Source organism: Oncorhynchus mykiss, chromosome 31, assembly GCF_013265735.2.
Source record: "Oncorhynchus mykiss isolate Arlee chromosome 31, USDA_OmykA_1.1, whole genome shotgun sequence".
Lineage (NCBI taxonomy): Eukaryota > Metazoa > Chordata > Actinopteri > Salmoniformes > Salmonidae > Oncorhynchus > Oncorhynchus mykiss.
In genome coordinates, this window is record NC_050571.1 from 28358522 (window position 1) to 28384450 (window position 25929).

A 25929-nucleotide genomic window follows, 5' to 3' on the forward strand; every position below is an offset into this window, starting at 1 on the left:
TGCAAATGTAGGAGTAAGATATTTGCGTTTATACAGTACGTTTATTGAAATCGTTTATTTTATGTGGACAACATTGGAAACCTTTAGCTCCTTTCATTCATTATATCAATGACTCCTCACTGCAAGGAGAAATGAAGTATGCGTTTGAAAATAGGTATTCAAACGAGGCCCACTCATAAACCGGATGGTGTTACACTTTAAAGTGTAGAATTTCCTTTTGCTACACCGTTATCATTCCCGAAAATGGCGACTTTAGCAGCTGCTGCTGTTGTTGCTGCCGCTGGCAGAGATCCCGCTGTTGACCGTTCATTGCGCTCTGTCTTTGGTACGTTTATTTATAGAGTAATACTAGTTGTTTCAAAGGTGTGTATATATGCCGGAGAATAAGTTTGTACTTATATGACCGCTAGTCCAGCGAGCTGGCTAGTTCGCAAAACGCGCCACTGTAGCGTTAGCTAGCTTCCTTTAGCCAACGCGTTTTCACTGAAATGTTTCCAAGATCTGTATCAACATTATTTTTATAGTATGCCTCACGTTTGCTAAACTATTAATCTCTGTCAGTATCACGAAACCTAAGCCAGAATCAGGGTTGACGGGAGACGTTGACATATGGCGATTCCTCTAAACCCATAATCTAGTTCACAACTGTGGTTTACTATACATGTAAGGTAATCAGTCAATTAAAATGAATTCATTAGGCCCCAATCTCAGGATTGCACATTACTGGGCAGGGGCATAGCCATGGGTGGGCCTGGGAAGGCATAGCCATGGGTGGGCCTGGGAAGGCATAGCCATGGGTGGGCCTGGGAAGGCATAGCCATGGGTGGGCCTGGGAAGGCATAGGTCCACCAACTGTGGAGCCAGTCCCAGCCAATCAGAATTAGTTTTTCTCCACAAGGGCTTTATTACAGACATAAATACTCCTCAATTTATTCAGCTGTCCTGGTGGCTGGTCTCAGACGATCCCGCAGGTGAAGAAGCTGGATGTGGAGGTCCTGGGCTGGCATGGTCACACGCGTGGTCTGTGGTTTTTAGTCCGGTTGGATATACTGCCAAATTCTCTAAATTGACATTGGAGATGGCTTATGGTAGAGAAATTAACATTAAATTCTGTGGCACAGCTCTGGTGGATATTCCTGCAGCCAGCATGTCAATTGCACACTCCCTCAACTTGAGACATCTCTGGCGTTGTGACAAAACTGCACATTTTAGTGGCCTTTCATTGACTCCTGCATAATGTGCACCTGTGTAATGACCATGCTGTTTAATCATCTTCTTGATATGACACACCTGTCAGGTGGATGGCTTATGTTGGCAAATGAGAAATGTTCACGAACAGGGATGTAAACAAATTTGAGCAAAATAAGCTTTTTGTGCATATGGAACATTTTTTTCAGAGATTTTATTTCAGCTCATTAAACATAGCAACAACACTTTCTTGTTTATTTTTGTTCAGTATAGTTAGTTTGCTAACACAGGTTTACACTTAGCTAGCTATGTGTATAGCTAGTTAGTTATATATCTTGCTAATAGTGTCATAATAGTCTTGGTCATAATTATATCACATAGCTAGCAGTGCTGTCTGCAGCAGGTGCTTAGCTAGCTAGCTAATTTGCTGTTGTTTCACAGACAACAGTAATGGGAACTAACAGGTCTGGCGCTTCCAAAATCGTTAACTAGCCAAAGCCCTGCGATCCAGGCTGTGTACGCATTTTTTTTCAGTTAACATATATTGTTATCTATGTACCAAGGATTCTTGAATTCTATAAGTTTCTCCACAACTCAGTCAAATTGCTGACTGGAACTCTTACTCAATTTCCCAGTGGGAAACATTCCATATGAGGCCACAGAGGAGCAACTGAAAGACATTTTTTCAGAAGTCGGTCTCGTTGTCAGCTTTCGGTAAGTGAGTAGTCTTAAAGTGTCACTCTGTCTCCTTTTTACCCCATTAAACACCAGATTTAGCCCCCAAAATATATTTACCAGCTTTCTGGTTGACCTATTTCTGAGAAACTTCCCATCACCGAAGGAGAATCTATAACCTGGAAGGCCTTACCAGTCGGTATGGGTTGTATAATGTGTACAGTAAAATAAAAGTTGAGATCAGCATTTTATGAAGTGGGCGCTCACAAGTCCTGGTTCTCCGTAGTAGTTGCCAGGCGAGATTCATGCGATATCCCAGATTTTTGTAAACTCTGGAAATGTTGGATATAAATGCTTATTTTCACACATGTTGTAACCTGTACCAAATGGTAAGGCATTCGGGATGGTAATTTGCCTTCTGTGACAGGAAAAGTTTATCGGAAGTAGGTAAACCAAAGAGCTGGTAAATGTTTTTGGGGATACAGGACCTAGCCTTCAGCGACATGAGCCCAGGTCTCCACGGAGGGAAGGGGCGAGCTTTTATGATACATGTGAAAATGGTTTGTAAGCCAAGACTTTCTTCTAGGTTGGTGTATGATAGGGAGACAGGCAAGCCGAAGGGATATGGCTTCTGTGAGTATCAGGACCAGGAGACAGCCCTCAGTGCCATGCGGAACCTGAACGGAAGAGAGTTCAGCGGCCGGGCTCTCCGTGTCGACAATGCTGCTAGTGAGAAAAACAAAGAGGAGCTCAAGAGTAAGTATCCACGGTTGCGTGCTATTAACCACACTGCAGTGCACTATTAACCACAAAGAGAATTTGTAGAGCGGATGGGCCATGTTTTGCTGCTCAATAATTGATTGAGCAGCAAAACATGTTAGCTTTCAGCACGACTCTTAAGACATATCTTCTGTTGTCGTCCCCCAGGTTTGGGGACAGGAGCCCCCATTATTGAGTCTCCCTACGGGGACAACATCATGCCAGACGAGGCTCCAGAGTCTATTAGCAGAGCTGTGGCCAGTTTGCCCCCAGAGCAGATGTTTGAGCTCATGAAACAGATGAAGGTGAGTCCGTTCTCTCTATAGACTCTATGCACAGTGACTGCTGCTGTTTTCCCAGGATCCTTGTATTGAGATTGTATATAATCACATTATAGCAGGATAGTTAATGCTCAGACGATAATTTGTGGATAATCCAAAGACAAATTAATTGGAATACATTGGACTCACATTGTGGTGTAATTACCCCCTCCAGCTGTGTGTGCAAAACAGTCCCCAGGAGGCCAGGAACATGCTGTTGCAGAACCCCCAGCTGGCCTTTGCTTTGCTGCAGGCCCAGGTTGTCATGAGGATCGTAGACCCTGAGATTGCCCTGGTGAGACTTTGTTATTCTGAAGTATTGTTTGGCTTGGGTTAGGTGGAAGCACCAGTGTTGTGGATGTCTTACTGATTTTAGAGCATAGCTGGTCAGAGGCTTTTCTCTTTGAGCATGAAAACATTCAGAGCTGATATTGGTCGCACATGTTCTCGTCGAGAGAGGTGTCAACGTGTAACCTGAATGTTCCTTTGTTTGTTTGACCCCTGCTGCAGAAAATGCTTCACCGTCAAACCCCAGTGCAGCCATTGGTTCCCAACAGTCAAGCTGGGCCAGTGCCAGTGGCCAACCAGCCTATTCCCCCAGCCAATGCTCCAGTCTCCCAGTCACAGCCCATGGTGAATCCACTTTGCAGACACCTTCACACACTGGAATAGAATTTAGATCAACTTAGGTCATCTGGCTGTTTTCTACATCTATTAGATCAACCTACATAATCTCTAAAGCTAAATCTAGGATCCACATTTAATATTTATTTTTTGATAATTGTTACATGATGCATGTCTGCTGTTCCCTGTGCTAATGTCTGGTTGTGTTTGCTGGTCAGCCGGGCATGCACATGAACGGAGCTCCTCAGATGATGCAGCCCCCTCCTATGGGTGGGGGACCTGGGCCCATGCCAGGACAGGGACCAGTGGGACCACCAGGTAAGGAGACACACACACACAGCCTCTCTGTATCTGGAAGTCAAAGGAGCACCCCTGTTGTGCTTCCCTTTGCCATTTCACCCCAGGCGGGATACAGCCACATATGAGAATTCCTCAGGGAGGTCCCGTTCTTATCGATAGGTGACAAGGTAACATACCTGTGTCTACAATTCAGCTTTTTTTGGGGGGGGGGGGTCACCATCCACCCACCCATCCATTCCTGGTCAGTGGTCCCAGTGCTTCAATTTAAATATTTTCCAATTTAAGTCTTCGCTTTATCACATTTTGCCCTCTGATTTTATTTTCATGTCTTCCTTTTCTCCATTGCTCTTTGTTGACACTAGGTGGCAGTGGGAACTAGTGGTTGAAGAGCTTCAGGACTGGGGTTAACTATGCTTATAGCATTGCCGTTAGAAGCATAACGTAATGGATCAGATATGATTGTCCAACTATGTAGATATCAATGAGACTTTTTTTGGGGGGGGGGGGGGTGTACTGAGGTATATTTATTTCTGCAATATATTTGTTTAACATTTTCACCACAAAATGCACCTCATCCACTTCAGCCATCCATATCAGTTACAATTTAGTGCTGCTCTCTGTATGCTCTGAACTGTTGCTATGAAGTCTGGTCTTCTCTCTGTCAGTGTGACATGTGATGGTGTGCTCCTATGTGTTGCTGCTTTGCTCTCTGAGTTGTGTGTCTCCTGTTCTTTTCACTTAATGCTGGCTCAGGAAACCTCCAGCACTCACCCGTAGGATCATCTGGGCAGGCTGCTATCGAGCGACCTCAAGGTATCACCCTAACCCTAGGCTCCGGCCTGCCTCCCGAGACTCCAGCCAGGCCAACAGGGCTGTTATGATCTGGCTACAGCCTGACGACTGGGGCTGGAGTGCTCTTATGTCTTATATTTGCTATGTAAAACACAAGGAACTTTTGAGGGCAGAAGTTGAACGTCGAACTTGAGGAACAGCTCATAAGAGCAGTAGTTGAGTAGGCGTCCTGTCAGAATAAATGCATTTAGGTCATTTATAAATGTTTTATTAATCTGACTGGTCATGCATAGAACTGTTGCGGTGACCGTATTACCACCACAACGGCTGTCATGAAGGCAATCAAATTCCACTTGACCGTTTAGTCACAGTGATTAGGCATCTCCAAGCTCTGATGCTGCTGGACATTAGTAGCATACCAAACTTGCTAACTGGCTGATACTCAGCACCCCTGTCTCTCTAATCACTCCGACGTCAATGCAAATGTAATCGAAAATCTAATCAATCGCTTGATGAGAGCCCATGAGCTCATGTGGCGCAACATTTTTATATGCTATGCAATTGCATGAGAAAACAGAGTGATGGCCTCTAGTAAAGAGAGGAGGATCCCATCAGCTTTCTATAGGCTTTAATATATTTATTTATCAACTTTCCTAATATTAAGCACATTGCTTATTTTCATGATTATGAACCACAGGAAAAGCATCCTCCATTCGCTATTTAAGTCCATTTTCCGCTGCCCCTGTTTTGATACAGGTGCATAATGGTGTATATGTAAAGACAAGATTCAATCAAGATTAGTCTGAGGGGTGACAATATTAGCCTATCACGTGTGAATTATATATTATCACCTATGAATGATGCCCATCATAAGAAACAATGCCCTTAAAAAAATACAAAAAAACCAGATTTAAATAAATGTATAAAAAAATCTTCCGAATCATAGTTGCACACCTCATGTAGCCTAAACCATGGGCCTTTGGTTAAGGTTTGTATCACGACAAAAGTGGCCAGAAAACGTCTTAAAATTAAGCACTTTCGGCTTTACACCCCTTGTAAAGCGGATTAACTGGCATACATAAACAGCGCGTGAGTTTAAAGTTTGGGGAATATAATTTTCACCATTAAAAATGCACCTTTTTATAATAAAAACATTACATGCATAATTGCATTTGCGGTCACTTTTGATAATGGTATTTTCCTGCTAATGGAATATTCGCGTTTATAGCCTACTACCATGTGCGTTTATAATGTGAAGAAATAGCCTAATAGTTTATCAACATTTTTAAGCTAAACGTTCTGATCTGTTGCGTCACCCACATTGCGTAAAAAAGGTTTTTGGATGCTAGTGGTTGTATCAATTTGGGATCTATCGCATCCTACAACTGTCCCAGACTATGTTTGGAATATTTATTTATTGCACAGAATAGGTCGACTTTTTTGTATTATGGGGGATAGTAGATTGACATAGGCTAGTGCTTTTGAAGTTCGTTAGGCCTGCCGGTGTTGGCTGACGGAGGAAATTTGGACAGTTCTTCCAAAATCTTCTATATGCACCTCGGAATTGGATAAGGACACGCGCAGTTGCGTCCCTGATGTCTGTCATTTGTAGCCTGTGAGAAAGACCCGATCGATCACGCGAAGGAGATCGATGTGAGTGAGAGGTGATTCGGAACGCAGGGAGAAGGACACAACGGCCACTGGCGGCAAAAGTAATGCTTTTTTGGGGGGGTGTATTACGGCCAAAAGGGGATGCCGCAGCGAACTTCTAGGCGTTATCAAGTGCTTGTCAGATTGTGAATGAGTGACTGATGTAGTTTGTACACCCTGCCCCCAAAAAACTAAGTGGAGCCCATGCCTTTCAAGCGACTTTTTCCAAATCCTCATGAGTCGCATCATGCAGCCTTACAATGTATAAAACAACGTAAATGTATAGCGCAACTAAAGTTGCATGAATAACTTTAAATTAAGCATATATGAGTACCTATTTCTTTGTTAACCACTCAACACAGAATAGCACATCGCACTCCCTCAAATCGTTTTGGAGAAAATATCCTTTCTATTTTATTCAGCTTTGTTCAATTGTGTTCTTCATACTATAAAATAATGGCATGGAATTCTAAGCAAATATTGTCTACTAAATTAACTAGTGTGTGCCATAACCAGATCAGGGCCTAACATAAGGACAACTGAGTATGCTATTCTGTTCTTCTGAAATAGACTACATTTTCTTCATATCATATTTCTTTAGACCTGTCTAAAATAATGGATTTATTGTGATGGTGTAGGCTATATTACATGGATTTATTAGACTTTTTAAAATGTAGATGTTCCAAAGATCTCTATCGGTGGCTTGTAGGTTGTGTAGATGCTAAATATTATGTTAATTAACTGCCACAACCATAGTCATGCATACAATTACAGAAATATGGGTTTGCTTCAGGCTAACAATACCCATTGTTATAAAAACCTGTCATGTCATAGTTTGGGAGATGCGTTTGGTGCAACCGCAAATTCTGACTGATTACAAGGGTGATTAATGACTTGAGTGATTGCTGTAGTTGCACAATGTTCCTAAGAAGGCCCGTATGAACAAATATACATTCCATTTGGAGGAATAGGATTAATGCATTTCTTCTAGCACGTATTTGTGTTGTAGACGTTGACCTGCTGTTTTTGTAATTGCATGAGGACACCCCCGTGGTCTGTCTTATGTCACTAACGCATCTTCTGTTGACGTGACCAGACGTACAAGTAGGCAAACCACTTGAATGCAGATCATTTTCAAAGATGTGCCGTGCTCCTTTTGTGCGAGACCTCCCTCTTTGGTAGAGTACTACCCTGTTCCGCTGTCCCTCGGTCCTCTCCCTGTCTGTGGTGTGGTGATGAGCGGTGTCGCTGCAGTGGTTAGTGTGACCTGTAGTGTCTGTGTCTGTCTGTAGTGTGAACTATGGGAGGGATGTGATATGACCATAGAATGAAGCATTACGGTGTAGTGAGTGATGTCGTGTGGTGTCCTTCGTACATGTCTATGTTTGACTGATGTGTGTTCTCCCCTCAGGACCAGGTGGTATCCCTCCCAGAGGCCTGCTTGGTGATGGCCCCAATGACCCCAGAGGAGGAACCCTGCTCTCTGTTACAGGAGAGGTCATCGAACCCAGGTGAGGGAAGAGTAGGGCTGTGGCATCCTTATGCTAGTCGTCCTTATGCTGGTCGTCCTTATGCTGGTCGTCCTTATGCTAGTCGTCCTTATGCTAGTCCCTATCTGGCTATGCCATATGGCTGTAGGCTACACTAGTTCATTTAGCAGGCAAGAATTCCAGTGGCATTTTATAGTAACAACAATAAAATTGAACATAGTGTGCACATGCGGCTATTCTGTGTTGTGATTAACAAAGAAACAGGTCCACCATCATGCTAAATGTATAGTTACCTATTTAACTTTAGTTGTGATATGTTTTGATTCCTAATACATTATAAGGCTGCATGTTTCAACGAATGGTGATTTTGAAAAAAGTGTCATGAAAGGAAAGCACTTCGCACTGTTTCTTTTGAAGGCTGCACACACTACATCAGTCTCTCATTCACAATCTGACAAGCACTTGATAATATTCCCACGTAGTATTCTCAATTTTAATCTGGTCTTTACATTAGCCAACTAATGTGTGGAATTATTTTAGATTTAGTGGCCAACCTCTTAAAAAAAAAAAAAAAAGAGTATAGCCTGCACTCGAATAGAGGATACCTGCAGTTACTTTTTCAATATGCCAGGTAGGCTACACCGTTTTGTCATTCTGAATGTAATAAATATAGCAGCATGAGAAAGCTGGGATCCACTTATTATATAGTGGCTAGTCTAAACTTTTCACATGCGTTTGCCCAATGACTGGCTTATAAGCACACATTTCACTAGGCTCTGTAGGCTATGGGCTCTCAATTGGGATCTGGTACGTTCAAGACATCTGGAAAAATAAGAGGTAAGATCCTGACTCCTGTGATCTTCAGGTCAGAGCTATAGAAAGAGGCCCGAGTTCCCAAGTTGAAATTCCGAGTTGGATGACCCCAGTTGTCTGGAACGCACTGAAGTCTGAGATTTCCTAGTTGTTTTGAAAGCAGCCTAATGTCCATTGCTCGTGTTTCTTGACCCAAGCAAGCCTCATGAGAGCTAATTTCATCATAGCGCTTTATGGTTTTTGCGACTGCATTTGAAGGAAACATTCAAAGTTCATGTCTTAAAGTAATGATGGACTGTCATTTATCTTTGCTTATTTGAGCTGTTCTTGCCATAATATGGACTTGGTCTTTTACCAAATAGGGCTATCTTCTGTATACCACCCCTACCTTGTCACAACACAACTGATTGGCTCAAATGCATTACAAAGGAAAGAAATTCCACAAATTAACTTTTAAGAAGGCACACCTGTTAATTGAAATGCATTCCAGGTGACCATGAAGTTTGTTGAGAGAATGTCAAGAGTGTTCAAAGCTGTCTTCAAGGCAAAGGGTGGCTATTTTAAGAATCTCAAGTATAAAATATATTTAGATTTGTTTAACACTTTCTTTTGTTACTACATGATTCCATATTTGGTGTTTCATAGTTTTGATGTATTCACTATTATTCTACAATATATAAAAATAAAGAAAATCCTTGAATGAGTAGGTGTGTCCAAACTTTGGACTGGTACTGTAAGTATTCCCACCAGAGTCAATACTTTGTATACTGAACAAAAATATTAACGCAACATGTAACAATTTCAATGATTTTACTAATTTACAGTTCATATAAGGAAATCAGTCAATTGACACTTTTGACTGGTACTGTATGTAGTAGGTCTAGCCTATAGAAAGCTGATGGATTTAATAGAGGTCATCAAAACTCTGTTTTCACATGCCATTGCAGAGCATAGCCTATAGAAATGTTTCACAACAGGAACACTTTATTCCATGCATCAACTAGCTGAGGTGCTGGCTCTCGCTGTGCAACAGGTTATTATTCTGAATGCCAGGGCTCTCATGTTTTGATTTGATTTTCAATTTAATTTGTATTGAAGTCGGTGATTAGAGAGACAATAGAGCGCTGAGTACCGGCGGTAATATGGTCACCATAACAGCCCTAGGGAAAAGCCTTAGACTCAGAAGCACCATTGTGTAGTTCGTCATTTGATTGAATCTGTTGCATTCTTATAGCACCTCTCAATGTCTGAATTACTCTTATTCTGTGTTCTTTGTGTCCAGTCGAGGAGGAGGCTTCATCGGGGCCCCCCCACCACACCAGGGGCCCCCCATGCACATGAACCAGATGGTTGGAGGGCCTCCTCTGGACATGAGGCCGCCCCATGACATGAGAGGACCCCCCATGGGTGAACCCAGAGGCATGATGGGAGAGCCCCGGGGACCCCCCATGGGTGAACCCAGAGGGATGATGGGAGAGCCCCGGGGACCCCCCATGGGTGAACCCAGAGGGATGATGGGAGAGCCCCGGGGACCCCCCATGGGTGAACCCAGGGGCATGATGGGAGAGCCCCGGGGACCCCCCATGGGTGAATCCAGGGGCATGATGGGAGAGCCCCGGGGACCCCCCATGGGTGAATCCAGGGGCATGATGGGAGAGCCCCGGGGACCCCCCATGGGTGAACCCAGGGGCATGATGGGAGAGCCCCGGGGACCCCCCATGATGGAACAGCGGGGACCCCCCATGATGGAGCCCAGGGGACCCCCCATGGAGAACAGAGGTAACCAAATCACAGTATTATCAAGTCCAATTAATTTCTTATTTTTTCTCTCTCTCTTAGCAGACATTTTATAAGATGCATTTTTGCCATCATTTAGAACTATGTACAAAAACAGGTTGACAAGCGCCTGTGCTTAGACTAGTTAGGTCTGATCAGCAATGAATGAGTAACCTGGTAAGGAATGGCTGTTTTTTCTCAAGGTCGGGACCCCCGAGCGGTGGACCCCCGTGGACCAGTGTCGGGCCAGAGGGTTCCCACTGCACAAGGAATGCAGGGCCCCTCCCCTCACTCCATGAATACTAATGCCCCTCCACCTGCCAGACCGGTACAGCCTACCTACAGCTTTACTACATTAGATGCTATGTCAATGAAAACTGCTCTAATAACTGTTTGTTCAGGGTCCTGGTGTACCACAGTCCGGAGGTAGCTTCAGCCCAGGGCAAAGCCAGGTGACCTCACAGGACCATGAGAAGGTGGGTGTGGCTTGTCACTGGTTCACAATGACATCAAAATGCCTGGATAGATGGTAAAAGATAATGGCTGATTGTCTGCTGTCTAGAGAAACTGGACTATCAAGATTGACAAGGTCTGCACTACATTCTGTAGTTATTCCATGGGGAAAAAATCTGAACATTTTCACTGTAAACTAGTTTTAGCTGATAACTATTTTTATAGATTGGACTTTCCATCTCCATCATGCTTTTTGTGGTCTTTTGTTTTCACATTACTGTTATCTGATCTGAGAGCAGTGTGGTTCACCAGTCTGTTTATGATGTTCTTCAGGCCGCCTTGATCATGCAAGTGCTGCAGCTGACCCCAGAACAGATCGCCATGCTGCCCCCAGAACAGAGGCAGAGCATTCTTGTCCTCAAAGAGCAGATCCTGAAGACCACCGGGGCACCCTGAATACCCCCACACCCATAGGCTCAAGGTAACACATAGATGTAATGTTGCAGAACGTTCAGATGGAACTGTATGATGTAGAACATATATGATAGACAGGGCATTGTGGCAGCGCTAGTTGTTGCATTTCTATCTGAACTATTCAGAACAATTTTACGTCACTGAATATACCATTGGGTTCTCAAGTGAGATAATTCCCCCTTTCCATGACGAGTGATGCGAGATTCCATTTTCCTTGATTTAAGCGGTCTGTCTTCTCAGTGGAGATGTCAGCATGTTTTGCATTGTGGCTCAGTTGTGGAACACCCTCTAATTAATCTACACATGATCTCCCTGGAGAATACTGACCCTTCCTGGTTGTGTTTTCAAGACTGTCACAGGACCCCGACACCCCTGCCCCCTGTAACCTCGACGTTGGCTTGATCAGAACACGTCACCTCACTTCAAACATTTTGGGGATGGTTTTTGTATTATATGGTCTTTTTTTTTTTTAAATGGACGTTTAAAGTGTTAGTGATTTGAAGAATGTCTGTTATTCTTTTGAAGGGGAACACTTCATAGTCAGTTCAACTGAGAGAAGCGTTGCTGGATGTTACGTGATGCCCAACCCTTTTCATTTTGTGGCTGGAACCTGTTGCCTGTCTGGATATTTGTTCAATTAAATAAACATTTCAATAGAAACTGTTCACAATTTTTTTTTGCATTACAGTATTTTATTCAGATAAGATGTTGGTATGTACAGAAGAGGATTAAAGTGTCATTGTAGACTACAAAGTGATCTATTTGCTTTAAAAGAAACAGAATCAAGACCAAAAAGAATGTGAAATAATTGTGCAGGGTCAGAGGGAACAGGGAGTGTTCCCTGTTACATCATTGTAAGGGAAGTACACTTTATAAGAACATCATTCCTATCTAATCTAGAACACATTCCCTGGTTGACTGGCAATGCCTCACCTTCCTTTCCTTCCTTCCAGTTATGTCTTTTCCAAGAAATTGAGATTTATTATTCTATAGGGCTTTAATGTAGGAGTATTGTTTCCTTCTCTGTGGCCACACCCCTTGAAAGCACAAAACAACGCTTAAGCATTTAAGGTGGGTTATCTTGCCCAAGCTACCATTTCTGTAAAAGCAAATGAACAATTTTCGGTACATTGGCAGTGTACATTTTGTTACACCCCCATAAAGTAGTATAGAAATTGCCCCCAATAAGAGTGACTTTGATTTCTCTGCTATCTAGAGAAATCTTATTTCCCTTATCAAAATCTCCAATATTTAGATAATGAGGGGGGCAAACAAAATCCAATGGTTGGCCTGGGCCACATGTATAACGCCACTCCATTACAGGTAACCTACCAAACCACTCCCTACACTTTAGTGAATATCTAACTCATCCATGTGTCATTTAATGGCAGTCATTTTAACAAGATGAGCTATTCTGTACAAAGGTCTTCAATTAATAACAGTAAGTGACTTCATACATGATTCATTGTGAAAAGCGGGAAGCAAAGGAGCCAGCCAATCCCTGAGTAGTTCAGATATAACAAAGCTTCTGTCTCTGTGTGCAAGGCTTGTCGGTTTTCTGTGGAAGAGGTAGAATCCAAAAAGGTATTCAAGTGCCGAAACACACCCATATATTCACTGAGGCAGCCAGCTTTCAGTCCCAAGATTTATGCCCCAAACTTTTTGCAGACCTTTCTGAAAGGTATCAACTCCACCATGGCTTGTTGACCAAAGCCTGTAGGGAAAGGAAGGTTTTTTTTCCGAGCTGGCTAGCCAGTTCAAATAATTACTAGAACATATCTGACGTTTTGTGTTCAACTGTAGCCAACTTTTTATTAACCATAACAGGAAAATGTAACACATTTACAAGGTAATTATTTACAAGTATGGCGAGCTTCTAACTTACTGTTTGTCAGTGGTGTGTAGTACTTTCAAGTATTTTTTTATTTAAGTAGTTTTTTTAGGGTATCTTTACTATTTATATTTTTGACCAGTTTTACATCACTACAATCCTAAAGAAAAGTATGTACTTTTTATTCCATACATTTTCCCTGACACCCAAAAGTACTAGTTACATTTTCAATGCTTAGCAGGACAGGAAAATTGTCCAATTCACACACTTATCAAGAGAACATCCCTGGTCATCCTACTGCCTGTGATCTGGCGGACTCACTAAACACATGCTTCATTTGTAAATGATGTCTGAGTATTGGAGCGTGGCCGTAGCTAGCCGTAAATTAAAATAAAAAAACAATGCCATCTGGTTTGCTTAATATAAGGAATTTGAAATGTATACTTTTTTATACTTAAGTATATTTAAAACCAAAAACGTTTAAACTTTTACTCAAGCCGTTTTCTATTAATTAAGATGTCTTTACTTTTACTCGAGTATGACAATTGGGTACCTTTTCCTCCACTGCTGTTTGTGAATGTGAACAAATGAAAGCAGTGCACTGCAGTTTGTCCTATTGGAGAAATTTAGAAATGGATCAATAGAGCGCAATAGTAGTGGTGTCTTTTGTAGGCATTAAACAGAGGCTGAGTCCACCATGGCTCTTTGGCCAACACCCATGGGGAAATGTTTTTTGGGGGGGATAAATGCTGAAAATAAGGTCTGTGGTAAACACAGGCTTATGAGATCTTATACATTTTGTTCTATGAGATAACCTTCATCAGCAAACATACGTTTTTGTGAATTTTGAAGCATTTATGTAATAACAAAAATTACGACAAAGCACATTAAGGCTGCAAGATGCATAAAGGTCATGTTAACTGACTGATAATATATCATAGAACAAAATGTATAAGATCTTCTAAGCCTGTGTTAACCTCAAACCTAATTTTTGGCATTTATCCCAAAACCCTATTCTTTCTCCATTAATTTCGCCCATAGGAATGACTGAATGAACCAGAAGTTTAACAAAGATGTTTTAAACTAACCCAAGATGGACCACAGCCTGTCATTTCCAATGGGAACAAATTAGTCATAGTGGGCAGAACAAGGAAGGAGGTGGGCAGAGCCAAGCACGAGCTAGTGAGGTCCTATTGGTGCGTTCTAACAAACATTTGCATATTTCCGTTAGGGAACGCCTACTCTGTGAAGTGCGTGTGTGCAATAACTCAATTCACCTTTGTCCTTCTAAACAACACCATTTTTTACAACTTTGGCAAAGGGTAAAATCGACTAAACTTAGTCCACTCAGTTCGTAACAGATTATCTTTTTGGAACATAAAACTGTGTTGAGATCAAATGTTTCATCGATGTGAAAATGCAAGAGAATTTCGGACAAAATCCATCTCATTCCATCTTCTCCCATTGCTAGCCACCGGGTGTGGAAATGCCAAGCAGATGCTTACACTACAAACTGGCGAGCTCAATGCTGCCTGCTGCACCAGGTTATCATGACAATGGTCGCAACAACCTGGTCAAAGTTGAATGTCTCTTGCTCAGTTGCTGCCTAAGTAATTCCTATAATAAAATATGAATGCCGACAAGATACGTGGTAAAGATGGAGCTGAATCCTATGTGAAATAAATATTAGACAACCTACCAGGATCGGTCATTGTCCATTGTGTTCAGATGAATGGTCTAAAAAAAATCTCTGTTGCCAATATTTTGGAAAACCAAAGATCCAGCTTTTCTTCAAGAGGAGCAGATTAGACATTGTTTTGCTCAGAAGTTCTCCTTGTTGAAGTAGAATTTGGTCTTTCGGGGATCGACATCCGTGTATTTGACACATTTCTTTGACAAGACAGTAGCTAAGACTGCAGGGCCACACAAGAATGTGCCCACCACTGACCTGTGGACATTGTTAAGAGACCAAAATATATAGTAATTTAGTCAATGTAGGGTACACACCAAGCTATATGTTTTAGATGTAATACCACTGCTATTAACTACCAACTGCAATGTCCAAAAGTGATTTATAAGGGGAATACTGTCATGTCAAAATGTGTTGTAAACAAACTTACGTCGGATTCTCTTTGCGTACTTGTTCAAACTCCTTATCCCAGTTGGGCCTGCCATAGTTTGTTTTCTGCTTCAAACCAGTGACCACATCTGTGTCCGCATCGGCATGAACCATCACATGGTTTGCCTATGGGGAAGAAAGATAGTGAACAGACGCTACCACAACTATTGCATGTCTCACAGTGGAAATGGTAATACAGATTGTTGGTGGGTGTATGTATGCTGCCTCACGTACATGGCTCTGATCCCATCCAGTGAGGTAGAGTTTGTAGGTGAGGAAGCTTCCCATGCCTCTTTCCTCCATCTCCCTCTCCAGCAGCTGCAGCAGATCTGCAAACCACTCAAAGGCATGCGTCTCTCTGCACAACCAATAGAAGTAGATCTGCAACCAGGAAGTAAACATGAGAATGTGATTTCAAACAAAGGCATGACATGCCATGCTGGTAATAGTCCATGAAAAATGAGCATATTCACATAGATAGAATCCAAGGTTTATGTGACCTTTTGCTTAAGAAACAAGAAATGCTTGGTGTCAGCCAACAGTCAGGTGCATCATGGAATCTTTCCACTTTGTAAATGTGCTAGACTGGTTACCAGCATTAAAGCTGTCTGGTTAGTCACTTCAATGGAAAGCCATAGAGTATCAATGTGTTCCCTACCTTTCTGGTGCGTAGCTTTGGGTTGGAGTCTTTGAATTTGTACCAGATGGACTTGAGGATGGAGGCGAAGGGGGTGACTCCAATGCCAGCGCCAACCAGCATGGCAACCTCGTAGTCAAACACATCCTCACTGGCCGTACCAAACGGTCCATCTACACCCATTCTGAGGGACAGGTCAAAGGTCAAGCAATGGCAAACAGGAAGGGAGGGCAGGAAAATTTTACCAGCTAAGCCTAATTCCTATGGTTTCCAATTTAAAATCTGTGCATATGTAACTTCAATTTATCACAGAAATCCTGCATTGCCTTATCCTTATCCACTGAACTGAGGATCTTGCTAATACAGTATAAGCCATTGTCTGCTTTTCTATAAAGAGGAGTAAATTACTTGGGTCCCTCAGCCCCCTCAGGAAGCTGCTCCACAATGCTGATGAGTTTCTGGGTCCAGTCGCCCACGGAGCGGATGTGCACACTGAAGAAGTCCTCCTCGGGGGCCGAGGTCATGGTGAAGGGGTGCCACTCCAGCTGGGAGATGGCTGGGCAGTTGAGGAAGACATACTGACCCACGTCCATCTTGAAACCGTTCTTCACCAGCTGCAGCTCCAACACTTTGGATGGTCGAATAACTATCTAAGAGAGGAGAGTTGTAGAGACAGATGTTGATTATCTTTTAATGGAATGGAAAACACAATTATTGTCAATTACAAAGAAAAGTCACTTGTTACTGCAGTGCACACCTTCCTGTATTTGACGGTCTGCATGTAGCGGATGAAGCGCAGCAAGCGCTCACACACATAGAGGATCATGGGACCGATCACCCACATCCAGGTCTGTAGGGACAAGGGAACACAGGATATACAGTTTCTGAGACAATTCTCTTACCATGAGGCCTGGGATTCACAGAAGATATTTTTAGTTGTAGGTGTCATTGAGGAATCTCTTACCTGTGGGAACCCCCCTGCAAACTGGGGAACGGGACACTCCTGAATCTTCCCCCAGTCATCTATTCGATCTTTACAGAAGGTGGCATTATGTGGTGGATTGGTGGTGGTCTGACTTCGCACGATGCGTCTGTAGACAAAGGACAAGGCCATTTACTCTTGATCCAAAACAAATATTTCTACATGAAATTAATGGGAGCTGGGACTGAGAGAACCTTACCCGGCTCCATGGATGACCAGCCCAGCGAAGAAGACGATGAAAAGGTGGTGTGTGAACCAGAAGACCTCGAAGTAGCTGCGCCTGATGACCTCCATGGATGAGGTGATTATGAGGATGAGTGACAGCGTGATGATTACGCCTGTGATCCCCGCGACGCTGGTGAACACCAGGAGAGTCGGCGTCTGAGAAAGAAGGAGCCAATCAGAATACATTCAAGTCAGTCAGATGACCTCTATGCCTATATAAGACACCTAAAATGACTCTGTGCCAGGAGTTTCTTCTGATGACCAGACCTGACTAGGATAACCTCTGTACCTTAGTTATAATAACATACAAAGCATTATAATACAGTACTATATATATAGAGAGAGAGAGAAATTTGTGGAGTGGTTGAAAAACGAGTTTAATGACTCCAACCTAAGTGTGTGTAAACTTCCGACTTCAACTGTGTGTGTGTGTATATATATATATATATATATATATATATACACACACATACAGTTGAAGTCGGAATAAAACTATAGTTTTGGTAAGTCGGTTAGGACATCTACTTTGTGCATGACACAAGTAATTTTTCCAACAATTGTTTACAGACAGATTATTTCACTTGTAATTCACTGTATCACAATTCCAGTGGGTCAGAAGTGTACATACACTAAGTTGACTGTGCCTTTAAACAGCTTGGAAGATTCCAGAAAATTATGTCATGGCTTTAGAAGCTTCTGATAGGCTAATTGACATAATTTGAGTCAATCGGAGGTGTACCTGTGGATGTATTTCAAGGCCTACCTTCAAACTCAGTGCCTCTTTGCTTGACATCATGGGAAAATCAAAAGAAATCAGCCAAGACCTCAGAAAAAAATTGTAGACCTCCACAAGTCTGGTTCATCCTTGGGAGCAATTTCCAAACGCCTGAAGGTACCACGTTCATCTGTACAAACAGTACGCAAGTATAAACACCATGGGACCACGCAGCTGTCATACCATTCAGGAAGGAGACGCGTTCTGTCTCCTAGAGATGAACGTACTTTGTTTAGAAAAGTGAAAATCAATCCCAGAACAACAGCAAAGGACCTTGTGAAGATGCTGGAGGAAACGGGTACAAAAGTATCTATATCCACAGTAAAACGAGTCCTATATCGACATAACCTGAAAGGACACTCAGCAAGGAAGAAGCCACTGCTCCAAAACCACCATAAAAAAATCCAGACTACGGTTTGCAACTGCACATGGGGACAAAGACCATACTTTTTGGAGAAATGTCCTCTGGTCTGATGAAACAAAAATAGAACTGTTTGGCCATAATTACCATCGTTATGTTTGGAGGAAAAAGGGAGAGGCTTGCAAGCTGAAGAACACCATCCCAACCGTGATGCACGGGGGTGGCAGCATCATGTTGTGGGGGTGCTTTGCTGCAGGAGGGACGGGTTCACTTCACATAATAGATGGCATCATGAGGCAGGAAAATTATGTGGATATATTGAAGCAACATCTCAAGACATCAGTCAGGAAGTTAAAGCTTGGTCGCAAATGGGTCTTCCAAATGGACAATAACGCCAAGCAAACTTCCAAAGTTGTGGCAAAATGGCTTAAGGACAACAAAGTCAAGGTATTGGAGTGGCCATCACAAAGCCCTGACCTCAATCCTACGGAAAATTTGTGGGCAAACCTGAAAAATCATGTGCAAGCAAGGAGGCCTGAAAACCTGACTCGGTTACACCAGCTCTGGCAGGAGGAATGGGCCAAAATTCACCCAACTTATTGTGGGAAGCTTGTGGAAGGCTACCCAAAACGTTTGACCCAAGTTAAACAATTTAAAGGCAATGCTACCAAATACTAATTGAGTGTATGTAAACTTCTGACCCACTGGGAATGTGATGAAAGAAATAAAAGCTGAAATAAATAATTCTCTCTACTATTATTCTGACACTTCATATTGTGGTGATCCTAACTGACCTAAAACAGGGAAGTTTTACTAGAATTAAATGTCAGGAATTGTGAAAAACTGAGTTTAAATGCATTTGGCTAAGGTGTATGTAAACCTCTGACTTCAACTGTGTGTGTGTGTGTGTATATATATATATATATATATATATATATATATATTCCAATGGCCAATAGCTGCTAGGGTCAAATCTATGGTGGAAAGCTATTTAGGGGGCTGTCAATGTTTTGACCTCTAGCTGAACCAATCCTCCCATAACGAAGTGTAAACTGATATTTTAAACTGTAGTACTGTGTGTTTTAATTGTTTGAAACTTTATGTACTGCTTTTTTGACCAGGTCTCTTGCAAAGGAAATTTTTAATCTCAATGAGACTAACCTAGTACAATATAAATAAAATTAAATACAAATTGTAATCCGTACAGTGGTTGTAGAACGGATTGGGTTCAGGAAGGTGGTGTTTCCTGAGTCATCCAGGCTGGAAAGGGCCATGCTGAGGTCATCATACTTCCCAAGCCTGCTATTATAGTACCACTCCACATTCAGAAAATGGGCAATGGTGTGAACAGCTGCACCAAAATGAGGAAAAGAAACAGCAACATTTCCATTAGGACATATTTGTTCAACAGGATAATTCCACACCCAAATTTGACATCCATTTAGGGCAATGAAGGTTAATTAGTTGGTCTCCGCAGCAATGTTCCAACATCTAGTGGAAAGCCTTCCCAGAAGAGTGGAGAATGTTATAATAGCAAAGGGGGGACCAACTCCATATTAATGCCCATGATTGTGTAATGAGATGTTCGATGAGCAGGTGTCCACATACTTTTGGTCATGTAGTTTATCTTGAATAGTACATCTCAAGATACTGGAGGAATAATGTTCCCATGTTCTATCAAAAGTGTCACATACAGTGCTGTGAAAAAGTATTTCCCCCCTTTCTAATTTTCTCTACTTTTATATGTTTGTGATACGGAATGTTATCAGATCTTCAACCAAAACCTGGTACTAGATTAAGGGAACCTGAGGGAACCGATAACACAACAATTACTTACTTATTTAATTTATTTCATAAACAAAGTTATGCAACACCCAATTTCCCCCTTACACACATCCAGGTCCTGAGACAGAAAAGCATCCCCAAACCATCACAATACCACCATGCTTGACCGTTGGTGGAATGGAGTATATGGTTTTCGCCAGGAATAATGGAACCCCTGCCTCAGGATTTGGACGACTTGCCTTAACAGAAGGATCCATGAATTCTGCTCTGTATCAGATAATTCTACAGGAGAATGTCAGGCCATTCGTCTGTGAGCTGAAGCTAAAGGGCAACTGGGTCATGCAGCAAGACAATGATTCAAAATACACAAGTCTACAAGAAAATGGTTAAAAAGCAACAACAAAATATATGTTTTGGAATGGCCTAGTCAAAGTCCAGAACTAATCCCAATTGAGATGTTGTGGCAGGACTTGCTTGAAATGTCACTGAGTTAAAGCAGTTCTGCATGTAAGAGTGGGACAACATTACTCCACAGCGATATGAGAGACTGATCAACAACTACAGGAAGCATTCGGTTGCAGTCATTGCAGCTAAAGGTGGCACAACCAATTATTGAGTGTAAGGTGGCAATTACTTTTCACGTAGAGGCATTGAGTGTTGCATAACTTTGTTAATTAAATAAATAAAATAAGTATATCTTTTTTGTTATATGTAAACTCAAGTTCCCTTTATTTAATACTAGGTTTTGGTTGAAGATGTGCTAACATTCAGTATAAAAAATATGCAAAAGTAGAGAATCAGAGAGGGGGCAAATACTTTTTCACAGGACTGTTTGTTTTCTAAAGGCTGGGTTGTTTCCTTTGTCCTTCTTGAAACAGACTTTGTGAGGGCTCTAGTCTCTCCGAGGTCAAGACTTTCCTATATAACACAATACACCCTAAGTCAATATTTAGCTTCAGTATCCCTTTATCTAGCATAAGTCAAGGGGTGAAAAAGACAAAGATAGATTTATTATTGCATATGCCTTCCCCACAATGAGAAAGTGTCATATTTTGTGGTGACTAAATAAAACTGGTAACAATTTCACATAAATCTTGCATGTTTCATAAGTACTGTTGACTAAAATTTAGTAGAGTATTTATCTCTGCAAAAGGCTTCAGGTTAGGGGTTTTCAGCTGCTTATCTGACCAGCAAGCAAGTGTTCCATACCTGTCATCAGCCCAATCATGTAGGCCACCAGCTTGTGGAAACTGATATTTTTGTCCAGCTGTTTTCTCATAGTTCGCCCACAGCACTAAAACAGCAACACAAGAACGTTCAAGAAAAATCACAATGAAGATGACAATCAAAGTCAATTAAAGGCCATGAACCTTTATCATCTATTAGAAAAACAATTCAACTATACAAGTCTGTTCCATTATAGGTGTCATCAGACAATATGACTACGCAGTCATTTACAGAACACAGGGAATTACAGCCACAATATTCTCTGATGACAAATTAGACACTTGCACAATGAATGTCCCCACCCTTGGCCCAGCCCTTGGCACTAGAAAGTCTTACCATGAAGGAGCCTCGAATGAGAGACAGCAGGTTACGACACACGGGCAGCAGAATCAGCAGGCAGTTGAAGTTGAGGACGGCTGCAGGGGCTCTGGCCCAGGCCAATGCAGACTGAAAGCCCAAAGACACCCATGTCAACCTGTGTAATGTGTTATCCTATACATACTATCTTTGACATCTGTCCTATCATTAGGAATGGTGTACGCTACAGGTAGACCTCAATTAAAACTGCAATTATATAGAATTAAAAAACTCAACGGACATCGGAAAATTGCATACTTGTCCTATTTAAGTCAAATGCATGGATCATTGAGCACATACTATGTTTATACTACCTAAGGCCTAAATAATATGGTAAGACTCACCCCTAAAATGTGGCGTGTGTAGAAAAACTGATCCCCCAAGTCGTAGAAGAAATAGAACCAGAGGAACAGGAATATATTGATGGCCATCCAGACCACCTGTAAATCCAGCCAGGAGGAGGTCATTACCCAAAACAGCAGGATCGTGACTATTGTATGTTACTTAATTGTATTTATTACTCCTAAAAATAACATATATTTTAGGGTTTCAGTAAGGCTAACCCTAGTTATATTATTTTGTGCATTTGGAGAGATATTGCGCATCTGGGTCATCACTCAGATGGGCTTTGTCTGGCAGTCCAGATAAGAGCCCAAATTGTTTTTATCTCATTCATTTACATTATAGAATAATTGTAGCCTACACTGTCGAAGATGATTAAGGTAATACTCATGTTCTTACCAGTATGAAGGATGACAGTCCATGGTTAATTATCCAGTTGCCCATTTTGAAGGACTTTCGCCATCCACCAGTGACGCTACTGGTCTTTACATCGTTACCTGTTGTTTTTATGTAGCGTATGTTCACACCCCGCCTATTTAAAGTCAGTCACTAGTCCAAGTCATGACATGAGGAAAAGTACAGTCCATAAAATTGCATTACTCAATGAGTAAAGTAATCCTTTGTGTTTGTTGAAAGCGAAATGTCAGCATGTCATTCCTCGCGTCTGTGGAATGAGGAAGAATTGTATTTTTTTGACTGAATGTTGCTGGCTCTTGGGCTCCAAGAAGAGGGCGGTTTTTTGGACAATTGAGAAAGAGCCAGTCCGCCCGACTATATCCATCTCTGTCTGCATCCATAGGCCTCACGTTAACTTTCCCATGGCTCTATATGTTTTTTGGAAAGCAATATCAAGAGTACTAGTACATTTTTTAAAGACAAAATATGATTTATATTACATCATTTTAAAGTAAAGTAACAATGCAGTGGTTAAGGCACTATCTTCATATATTCTATAATACTTTCGAAAACAGTGGCGTACCGCAGTTTCGCGGGCCCAGCCAGGTCTGGTTCATCCCAATTGTTTTAAGTGAAAGACGGACAATTTATGTCAGCCGGGCAAGTTGAGCCTGCTCTGTGGTTGTCCCATTAGGCAGGGGATTTTTTAATACGTTTTTTACCTGTTACACTGGGATAGCAACTTTTGGTCAGGGTGAGCAGAGCACGAGCCATTTCATCCTATTGCTCCGGCCGAGATACTGTACACTGGGCTGCCTGTGTAAACGCAGCCAAAGTGATAAATCAGTTGCTAAACGGTTTAATATGGGCTATGATGAAAATAGAGTTTTCTAATCAGGTCACATAGTTTTAGAGTCCTGGAAAACACCTTGCCCTGTAGGGAGGATGTAAACCCTGTAAAACTGCATAAACGGTGTACTTTTTCATATGAATTCTATTTAAAAACTAGACTAACAGGGGACTTTCCATTACACAGGCAACTGTGATTAGTCAATATAACTAACAGGGCTGTGCTTGTTTTAAACAGGGTTGCATCATGTAGGCCCAGGAATGGGAATGGCCTGTGCCCAAAACCCTTAAGTTATATTCAGTCTAGCCTGTCATTACTATTTGTCGATTTGATTTATTCGTCAATAATGTTGGATTTAAAAGGCCTAGGTATCCTAGCCAACCGAAGTTTGAATATAAACCACATTTTATCTTAACACAGATCAATTGGCTTAGGCTATAAACACAGTATGATTGATTTGCAGTCTTCAGTTTTAAAAGCCCATCTGCCATAAATTGTCCTTCTTTCTCTTAAACAATGGGGATGACCCAGAAAGACAAGTTCCAGGCTAGTTCTTCTGGAATTCCTTCCCGTTTTTCACCAACAAAACAAAAATCTTTCTCTCTATCAGCTGGGCAACTTTAGAGCAGGCTCAACTTGTCCAACAGCTCAGTTCACTTGCCCCAGGCAATAGTGCAACCCTTAAGGTCCCTGCTACAACTTGGTTCAGGAGTTTTGCCAAGGGACCTGTGGTGCCAGCGCTGATGAACACCTCAGAGCGTTGGGCCAATAAACGAAAGGTTGCTGGATCGAATCCCTGAACTGACAAGGTAAAAATCTGTATATTTCAGTTGAATGCATTCAGTTGTACAACTGACTAGGTATCCCCCTTTCCTTTCATGTTTACCTTCCTATCTATAAAAGGTTTTTCGGAAAGCTATACCATAGGCTACTATTATAATAATTAACGACATAATATGATATATATATATATATATAACAGCATTTTTTATTCAACAAATTTACATTCAAGTAACAATGCAAAAGATAATGCACTTAAAAACAGACCATACAAAACAAAAACAGGGATTAAATGCACTTCAACGCTACAGACATAAGGTACCAATAAGGCATCAAGTTCTTTATATTAAGTTCTCATTGAAAGTAAAAAGATATGTTCTGAATTGCATTTAAATTACAATATATTTACAAGGACAGTGTGATTACATAAGATCTATTGGCTCTTCAACCCACTTCAAAAGGATCACTGTGAGACTCAATTTGCCTTTTAACCACTGTGTTTGCAAAGGAAAAAAATGAAGGGCAAACTGATACTACACAGCCAGATACTACACTGAAAAAAAATATAAACGCAACATGTAAAGTGTTGGTCCCATGTTTCATGAGATGAAATAAAAGATCCCAGAAATGTTCCATATTTCTCATAAAAGTGCACAGATTTGTTTACATCCCTGTTAGTGAGCATTTATCCTTTGCCAAGATAATCCATCCACCTGACAGGTGTAGCATATCAAGAAGCTGATTAAACAGCATGATCATAACACAGGTGCACCTTGTGCTGGAGACAAACGGCCTCTAAAGTGTGCAGTTGTCACAACGCAATGCCACAGATTTCTCAAGTTGAGGGAGTGTGCAATTGGCATGCTAACTGCAGGAATGTCTACCAATGCTGTTGCCAGATAATTTAATGTTAATTTCTCTACCATAAGCCACCTCCAATGTCATTTTAGAGAATTTGGCAGTACGTCCAATCGGCCTCACAACCACAGACCACGTGGAACCACGCCAGCCCAGGACCTCCACATCCGGCTTCTTCACCTGTTGGATCGTCTGAGACCAGCCACCAGGACGGGACGAAACTGAGGAGTATTTCTGGTCAGTAATAAAGCCCTTTTGCAAAGAAAAACTAATTCTGATTGGCTGGGACTGGCTCCCAAATGGGTGGGCCTATGCCCTCCCATGGCTGTGCCCCTGCCCAGTAATGTGAAATCCATAGATTAGAGTCTAATTCATTTAGTTAAATTGACTGATTTCCTTACATGAACTGTAACTCAGTAAAATCGTTGAAACTGTTGCGTTTACATTTTTGTTCAGTATAATACAAACCATTCATTACAGTGGGTGGAGTGGGGTATGAGGAAGGTAGCTCGGATTTCATCTAACCTTTTATTTCCCCCATCTTACATATGGGCGTGCAGATGAAAAAGAACCCTAATGCAACGTCTGGAGTTTGTTCATTAAGTAAACCCCCGAGAACTAAGCAGGGGAAGTCCCAGTTTAAAGGGCAAATCAGTCCTCTAGGGCCGGAGACACTTGGCATGCTTCCCACACACCTGGCCCCACTGTATCTGACCCTGTGCTGCTCTCTCAAGGCTGCCTTTGTGCATCACACCGGCATATCTTAACAGAGTACATTCTTTGGACTCCCTTGACCCACTGTCTCTCTACCTGTACAGTAGATGTCCAGTACAAACGGTGCACTCGTCAGTAGCCCATTTCCCATTCAACAACAGTGATGTAACATTGTCTATATCATGGCTTATCTTTTTAAGTCCAAGGCTCTGCGTGCACGTGTTATTCTAAAACGAGCAGCATCGATAAAATCATGGCACCAATTTGAAATGCGCTTAGCTAACCACTTGAGACCAACTTGTCCTCTGTGCACCGCAGTACAGAATGAGCTGCTCTGTCCATCTCCTAATCTGCACCACTCACAGTATAACAGTCC

General features: G+C 41.9%; 2 protein-coding genes across 5 annotated transcripts; one reads left to right on the top strand and one right to left on the bottom strand.

Moving 5' to 3' along the window:
- The first annotated feature begins 170 nt into the window (after positions 1 to 170).
- On the top strand, positions 171 to 11986 carry LOC110504931 (cleavage stimulation factor subunit 2). Of its 4 annotated transcripts, XM_036969776.1 has the most exons (15): positions 171 to 325; positions 1824 to 1902; positions 2450 to 2619; positions 2791 to 2927; positions 3118 to 3237; positions 3453 to 3575; positions 3785 to 3884; positions 4620 to 4679; positions 7720 to 7819; positions 9894 to 10018; positions 10064 to 10390; positions 10591 to 10715; positions 10789 to 10863; positions 11174 to 11321; positions 11664 to 11986. In XM_036969776.1, exons 1-14 carry the CDS (start codon positions 244 to 246, stop codon positions 11294 to 11296), a joined length of 1746 nt encoding a protein of 581 aa, XP_036825671.1. In that variant the 5' UTR covers positions 171 to 243; the 3' UTR covers positions 11297 to 11321; positions 11664 to 11986. The 4 variants fall into 4 exon arrangements, with proteins under 4 accessions (XP_036825671.1, XP_021439483.1, XP_021439485.1 ...); XM_021583808.2 differs by having other exon boundaries at positions 9894 to 10390; XM_021583810.2 differs by having other exon boundaries at positions 9894 to 10390; positions 11840 to 11986.
- On the bottom strand, positions 11985 to 22636 carry LOC110504932 (cytochrome b-245 heavy chain). The gene is made up of 13 exons (XM_021583812.2): positions 22355 to 22636; positions 21958 to 22053; positions 21593 to 21703; positions 21239 to 21323; positions 19450 to 19595; positions 17083 to 17264; positions 16866 to 16992; positions 16659 to 16751; positions 16310 to 16551; positions 15923 to 16085; positions 15499 to 15645; positions 15266 to 15390; positions 11985 to 15093 (listed from the first exon to the last, which is right to left on the bottom strand). Exons 1-13 carry the CDS (start codon positions 22397 to 22399, stop codon positions 14967 to 14969), a joined length of 1689 nt encoding a protein of 562 aa, XP_021439487.1. The 5' UTR covers positions 22400 to 22636; the 3' UTR covers positions 11985 to 14966.
- Between the last annotated feature and the right edge of the window lie 3293 nt (positions 22637 to 25929).

Bases quoted from the DNA above. Each gene is read 5' to 3' on its own strand.
- LOC110504932 (XM_021583812.2), bottom strand. From the start codon at position 22,399: ATGGGCAACTGGATAATTAACCATGGACTGTCATCCTTCATACTG. The intron at 16,752-16,865 runs GTAAGAGATTCC...TTGTCCCTACAG, and splicing joins TTGCAGGGGGGTTCCCACAG to ACCTGGATGTGGGTGATCGG. The intron at 15,646-15,922 runs GTAGGGAACACA...TCCTGGTTGCAG, and splicing joins CAAAGCTACGCACCAGAAAG to ATCTACTTCTATTGGTTGTG.
- LOC110504931 (XM_021583808.2), top strand. From the start codon at position 244: ATGGCGACTTTAGCAGCTGCTGCTGTTGTTGCTGCCGCTGGCAGAGAT. The intron at 1,903-2,449 runs GTAAGTGAGTAG...ACTTTCTTCTAG, and splicing joins GGTCTCGTTGTCAGCTTTCG to GTTGGTGTATGATAGGGAGA. The intron at 3,576-3,784 runs GTGAATCCACTT...TTTGCTGGTCAG, and splicing joins TCTCCCAGTCACAGCCCATG to CCGGGCATGCACATGAACGG.